The 7,400-nt window shown below is 24.3% G+C and overlaps 2 protein-coding genes across 2 annotated transcripts; one reads left to right on the top strand and one right to left on the bottom strand.

Annotated features, from left to right (window-relative positions):
* Window positions 1-516: 516 nt before the first annotated feature.
* On the top strand, window positions 517-1,422 carry DDB_G0270172 (hypothetical protein; the record flags this gene model as incomplete). Its single annotated transcript, XM_641506.1, has 4 exons — window positions 517-667; window positions 793-911; window positions 1,041-1,147; window positions 1,248-1,422. The coding sequence occupies 4 exons, from the start codon at window positions 517-519 to the stop codon at window positions 1,420-1,422; spliced, it is 552 nt and encodes a 183-aa protein (XP_646598.1).
* A 392-nt stretch (window positions 1,423-1,814) lies between these two features.
* On the bottom strand, window positions 1,815-7,039 carry DDB_G0270170 (bromodomain-containing protein; the record flags this gene model as incomplete). The annotated part of the gene is made up of 3 exons (XM_641505.1): window positions 1,815-1,943; window positions 2,038-5,914; window positions 6,309-7,039. 3 exons carry the CDS (start codon window positions 7,037-7,039, stop codon window positions 1,815-1,817), a joined length of 4,737 nt encoding a protein of 1,578 aa, XP_646597.1.
* Window positions 7,040-7,400: the final 361 nt, after the last annotated feature.

The raw sequence follows: 7,400 nt of genomic DNA, 5'->3' as shown, positions 1-7,400 counted from the left end.
AAATAAAAAAAAAAAAACTGAAAAAAAAAAAAAATTTTATTAATCGGGGGTAATGGGACCATTACCATTTTATTTTTTTTGGTCTAAAGGAGATTTTTAAAAATTCATTTACATTTTCCGACCTGACTTTGAAAAAAAAAAAAAAAAAAAAAAAAAAACGAATAGTTAATATTTGAATCTGTCAAAAAACGAATAGTTAATATTTGAATCTCTTAAATAAAAATTTAGGTGTGTTAAAAAAAAAAACTTCTTTTGTTATGTTTAGTAATAATTTTATTCCCACTTTTTTTTTTTTTAAAAAAACACAACCCATTTCTCAAAACTAAAAAAATATCTTTTTTTTATTTTTCGTTTTTTAATTTTTTTCAATTTTTTTTTTTTCATTTTTCGCCATCAATAAACAAAACAATATAAATCAATAATCATATTAATAGACACCCATTCACAATCCTTTTTTTTTTTTTTTTTTTTTTTTCTTCTTTATTTCACCAACACACATTCAAACCAAAAAAATAAATGAAAACCAAAAAAATTTGTATTATTGGTGGTGAATCAACATTTAAAACAACAATTTCAAAAAGTTTATCAAAATATTTTAATCGCCCTTGGGTTGAGGAATATGCAATTGAATATTTTAAAAATAGAGATTTTGATAAAAATCCATTTTGTAAGTCTTTAATTATTGTTTTTTTTTATTTTTTTTATTTTTTTTATTTTTTTTATTTTTTTTTTTTTTATTAAAAATTTTAATTTCGTTCTAATAACAATTTTTCTTTTTTAAACTATAAATAGGCGAAAGTGATTTTTTAAATGTTGCGAATGGTCAATTAGATTTAGAAAAGTTATCAATAGATAGAAATAATAATCCAAATTTTTTAATCTGTGATACATGTCCTTTAGTAACTTTACTTGTAAATATTATTTTTTTTAATTTTTTTTTTTAAAACAGAAAATTATTTACCATTATTAACCAAAAAAAAAAAAAAAAAAAAAAAAAAAAAATACTAAATAAATTTTTTGAAAAAAAAAAACAAAAAAAGTGGAGTGATAAATTAATTGGATATTATTCCAATGAATTACTAAAAATTGCAAAAGAAAGTAAATATGACTTATATCTATTTTTAGATTATAAAACTAAATGGGTAAAGTAAGAAATTAAAAAATAATTATAGTTTTATTATTTATTATTTATTATTTATTTATTACTGAAAAATTAAATATTAATCTTTATTTTATTTTTTAAAAAGTGACGAACTTAGATTAATTCCAGAAGAAAAAGAAAGAGAATTATTTCAATCTAAATTAATTGAAAAATGTAAAGAATTTGAAATAGAATATAATTTATTGGATGGTTCTTATGAAGATAGGGAAAAGAAAGCAATTAAAATAATCCAAGATTTTATTGAAAAAATTTTAAAGTGAAAAAAAAAAAAATAGTTTATTTTAGATAAATATAATTTAAACAATGTATATATAATTTGTGAAAAAAAGGTTGATATTTTTTTTTTTTTTGGTCCATTGGATCACTAAAAAGAAGAAAAAGGTAAAAAAAAAAAAAAAAAAAAAATTACCCAATAAAAACCACCTAATTTGATAGAAGAAATAAATTTGAATGAGGCTTTTTTTTTTTTTTTTTTTTTTAATTTACATTTGAAGTTGTTATCTTTTTTTATATAATTATTATTATTATTATTTAATTATTCTTTTTTTTTAATGGACCTTCTTTTTGTATTTTTTCTTTTTTTTTTATATTTTTTTTTATATTTTTTTTTATATTTTTTTTTTTTTAAAAAACCAAATCTTGATTGATAGTTTTACAACGGATCTTCAATAGGTTTGAGTTGTAAGTTTAAGAGTGAACCTGATGAATCGATATTGTCCTCAAAAGAAGCCATCACATCCATTTGATATTGAAAAGACATGTTTCCTTTGGAATTATTTAACTAAAATAATAATTAAAAAAAAAAAAAAAAAAAAAAAAAAATTAGTGGATTTTCACAAAAATATATATGTATATTTATATAAATAAAAATATACTTTTTCTTTTTCCCTTGCTTCTCTAGCAGCAGCTCTTTCAGACTCAATTTGTTTTCTTGTTTCTTCAGCTTCTCTTTCTTCTTTCTCCTTTGCCAATCTTTTAATTTCTTCCATCTCAATTCTTTTCTTTTCTTCTTCTTTTTTAAGTTCTTCTTCTTTTTCTTCTCTTTCTTTTCTTAATACCTCTTCTTGTAAAACACGTTCTTTCTCCTTTTGTTTTAATGTAATATTCTTTGCTTTAAAATGGTTCCATGCTGAATCGGTATTATTATTATTTGCACTTGGAGAGGATGGTGAATTAATAGATGGTGAATTTGGGAGACCTGGTGATGGTGGAGATAAGTTATTAGTTGGTGGGGTTGAGGATGAAGATGAAAAGGAAACAAATGTTGAAGAAGAAATTGGTGATGATGCATGTGTAAGTGATGATTGTTGAATGATTGGTGTTAAAGTTGTATTCGATGTAGATGATGTGGATGATGTAGATGATGATGAGGAAGATTCTTTATTATTTGTTGGATCAAAACTCCATGATGCAACAGAACCAGTCACCGGAAGTGCAGGTTTTTTAACTGTTTGTAAGATGGTTGGTGGTTTGATTGGTTCATTTGTTAGTGATGTAGATTGTTGTGATGGCGATGGTTGAGTTGTATTATTATTTATATTATTATTATTATTATTAATATTATTATTATGATTATTATTATTATGATTATTATTATTATTATTAACATTATTATTATTGTTATTACTATTATTATTATTGCTATTATTATTGTTATTATTATTATTATTATTACTACTATTATTATTATTATTATTGTTACTATTATTATAACTATTATTTTGATTATTGAAATTATTACTACTATTATTATTATTATTATTATTATTATTATTATTATAACTATTATTATAATTTCTACGTCTATCATTATCACTATCACTAAAATCAGAATCAGAATATGAACTACTTGAATCGGATGAGCCACTTTCACTATCACTTTCACTATCACTAGACTCACTTATATCAGTCTCTACATCCTTTTCAGGGATAGACGAGAAATTTTCTTTTTTGAAACCATCAATTACAATATCATCTTTGTTATTATTATTATTTAAATTATTATTTAGGTTGCTATTAATATTATTGTTATTGTTATTATTTAAATTATTATTATTATTGTTATTATAATTATTATTATTATTATAATTATTAATATTATTATTATTATTATTAATATTATTACTACTATTATTTAAATTTGAAGAGCTAGTTGAAATTACTTTACGACCACGAGCTTTTGAAATTGGTTTTGAAATTCTTTTACTGTGTGAACTACTGCTACTACTACTACTACTATTTTGTTGACCTTTACCCAAACGATCGAGTTGTTTTTGAAGTTTTTCAATTTCTCTAATGTTACTACTTGAATCATGACTACTACTATGGCTACTGTGAGTAGAGGATGGAGCAGACAATGGTAAGGCATGTTGTGGTATTTCGCCATTTTTATATTGTTCAACAAATTTACTCAATCTTCTTAATATATCGTCATCAAATTTCATTAAATCAATAACAACTTCACTACCTGGTTTTTGCTCAGGTAATGAATTGGTATTATGAATGATTTGGAGAATCGATGGTAATAAATCTACAGGTAATTGAGTAATTTCAGCACCTAATTTTGTTTTCTCTTCAGTTGTAACCTTTGGATATTTTTTATTATTACTACTGCTGCTGCTGCTACTACTACTACTACTGCTACTACTACTACTACTACTACTACTACTACTACTACTACCACGACTTGAACGACTTGATCCACTTCTATGACTACTACTGCTACCACTACTATGACTCTTTCTACTTGAAGATCTACTACTACTACTGCTACTATTATTATTGTTATTATTATTATTATTATTATAATTATTATTATTGTTATTATTATTATTAATACTATTACTATCATCTTTTTTAAATTTTTCCAATTCTTTTGTAACATTTTTTAAATCATTTGAAAGTTTTTCAATTTTTTCTTGATCGACATTCTTTGGTGGTGGTGAAGGTGGTTCAATTAAAACCTTTGGGAATCCTTTTTCAAAAACATCTTCGAGGCTTTGTGCCATAATATGTACAGGGTTTGTTGAAGGATTATAGGTTTTAGCATTTGAAAATACCAAACGACAATCCTCGGCAAATTTATCAATGGTATCGTAACCTCCACCTATAAGTGAGGCTTTAATAGTTCCAAGATCCATTGGATGCTTGATGACGTCAAAGTAATCCAAGATTCCCAATGCGTATGGATCCACAGCAACGAGAAAAGGTGGAGAATGTTGATGTTCAAAAAGTTCTTCCAAGAGATCTAAACATCTCTTAAATACTGGTGTTAAAACAACATCTCTCATTGCCTTACCCATTCTACCTCTTGATGATCTTTGTGCTCTTTCACTTGAACCTCCGTTCAATGGAAGTCTTGGTTTTATTTGTGGTATCAATGGAGCTGAATGTCTTGGTTTCTTTTTTGGCTTTTTATCTATAACAGTTGTTGTATCTTCTGTATTTGTTGTTGTTGTAGTAGTGGTTGTTGTAGTAGTGGTTGATGATGTATTTTCTTGTTGTGTTTTTGATGGTGAAGTTGATTGTTGTGGTGGTTGTTGTTGTGGTGGTTGTTGTTGTTGTGGTGGTTGTTGTTGTTGTGGTGGTTGTTGTTGTTGTGGTGGTTGTTGTTGCCCTTGTTCTTGTCCTTGTTCTTGTTGTATTGTTGTTGTGGGTATTATAGTTGATGTATTCGATTTTCTTTTTTTTGATAAAGTTGTTTTTTTAGTTGTGGTTTGAGTTGGTGTTGGTATTGGTATTGGTATTGGTATTGATACAGAGACATCTACCATTTCAGTATCGTCTTCGTCATCGCTATATAAATTTGAATATTTTCTTTCTGATGAAGGTGGTGCTAAAGTTGAACTTTTTGTAAAAGTTGTTTGTAATTCTGTATTTTCGATAATTTCTTCATCTTTTATTGCTGATGTTGCTGCTGTTGTTGTAGTTGTTGTTATTGTATTATTTAAAATTTCGGTTGCTACTTTATTATTTGAGCTAATTAATCTTATTTTATCCTCCAACATTGAAATTGATTGTTGTAATTGTTGAATAGTTGCAGAATCAGAAGATGGTGTTATATTTATTGGTGTTGTAATGGCAGCCGTAGTTGTAGTTGGTGCTGAAATAACAACTTCTGGTGTTTGTGTGGTTTCACTGTTGTTGTTTGCAGTTGACCTTTTAGATCTACTATTTGTTTTTTTAGTAGTAGCAACTACTGGTGTAGATGGGACTACTGGTTGTGATATAACCACTGGTGAAGGTGGAGTTGGTTTCTGTTGTTTACCACCAGTTGTTTTTGGTGATTTTGATCCTTTAATATTTATTGAAATGGTTGTTGGTGGTTTTGATTCTGTTTGTGCTGGTGTATTTTGTTGTGCAGTGGTTGTTGTTGGTGTTGTTGTTGTTGTTGTTGTTTGTGTTGGTGATAATGGTGTAGTATTTTGTTGTGCTGTTATAATTGGTGTATTGGTTGTTGATGCTGTATCATTTTTCTTTTCACCACCTTTTGTTGTTGATTTTCTTGATGATGAAAATATATTTTCGTTAAATACTTGTTTTCTATCTCTCTTTGCAGGAAGAACTTCTTCTTTTTTGGCTTCTGCTTCAATAATTGGGACATATATCCATTTTTTACTTTTATTTGATAATTCTTTTGCTTGTTCTGGTGTTAGTAAAAGTTCTTCTGGTTCTTTTTTAGAATTTCTTGAACCTCTAGTCTTTCTAGTTGTATTATTTTCTGATGTTGAATCTAATACTGGATCCATTTCACTAAAAAAAAAAATAAAAATAAAAATAAAAAAATTGAATAAATATATAATCTTTTAAAAAAGTATGTAAAAATATAAACTAAAAAATTTAAAAAAAAAAAAAAAAAAAAAAAAAAAAAAAAGGATAGGAAATATAATAAAATAAAAATAAAATTCACTTGAAATTGATTTTGTTTTTTTTTGGTTTTTGTTTTTTTTTTTGGTTTTTTTGGTTTGTTTTGTTTTTTTTGTTTTTTTTTAAAAAAAGTTTTATTTATTTGTCTTTATTCCATTTAATATATTGAAAAAAAAAAAGAAAAAAAAAAAAAAAGAAAAAAAGAAAAAAAAGAGAAAGGAAAAGGTATAAAAAGAATGTAATATTAAAAAAATATATATATATATATTAAGGTACATACCTAGAAGGTGTACTAAGAGAATTTCGTTTTCTTCTGCTATTGGTTGTAGTAGTTGCAGCAGTTGTTGTATTGTTGGTGGTAGTAGTAGTAGTTGTTGATGATGTGTTATTTGTTAAAGTTGGTGGTGTATCAGAAGGAGTTGTTTGATCTGAAGCTTCTGTCATAGGAGTATCTAATATATTCTCACTATTTATAATTTGTTCATTTTTATTTTTATTATTATTATTATTACTATTAATGTTATCTTGTTTTTCTTTTGAACTTTCATCATCTGAATAGTGTATTGTAGATATAGTTGACATTTCATCTTTATCGTATTTTATAATATGTGACTTGCTAATATCAATATCTTCAGTATTGTTGCTACTATCGTGAATATCTTTATTATTCTCATCACCATTATTATTATTAACAACCACTCTTTCTAATTGCTCAACTTTTTCAATAACTATATTTTTTATATTATTACTACCATTAATATTATTATTACCACTACTACTGCTACTTCCACTATATTCACCATTATTTATTATATCTTTTTCTAATGCTGTTGCTGAAGTGGGATCAACTTTATCATCATTTCGAGTTATAGATTCGGTACTCTTTAAAATTTCCTCCTTATATGTATTATCTGTATTGTTGTTGGTATTATTGGCAGTTGAATTATTTGTTTCAAAACTTGTTTTTGTTTCTTCTTCAACTACTGTTTCATCCTGTTGTTCTAATGACATTTTTTTTTTTTTAAAAAAAAAATAAAAAATATTTATATTTATATTTAATTTACTATTATTTTTTTTTTAAATTAAAAAAATAAAATAAAATATATATATATATTTTTTTTTTTTTTTTTTTTTTTTTTTTATTTATTTATTTATATAAAATTATTATTTGATAGATTGTATATATAAATATAAAAACAAATATTATAATAATAATAATTTATTCTATTTTTTGTTATTTTATTATTATTATTTTTAATTATTATAACTATTATTTTATTGTTTTTTATAACTGTCTAGAAAATTTATAAAAAAAAAAAAAAAAAATTAAAAAAAAATAAAAAAAAAAATTTTTTTGAAAAATAAAAAAAAC

Source organism: Dictyostelium discoideum, assembly GCF_000004695.1.
Source record: "Dictyostelium discoideum AX4 chromosome 1 chromosome, whole genome shotgun sequence".
NCBI classification, from domain to species: domain Eukaryota; phylum Evosea; class Eumycetozoa; order Dictyosteliales; family Dictyosteliaceae; genus Dictyostelium; species Dictyostelium discoideum.
This window is presented reverse-complemented; position numbering and strand designations above follow the sequence as displayed.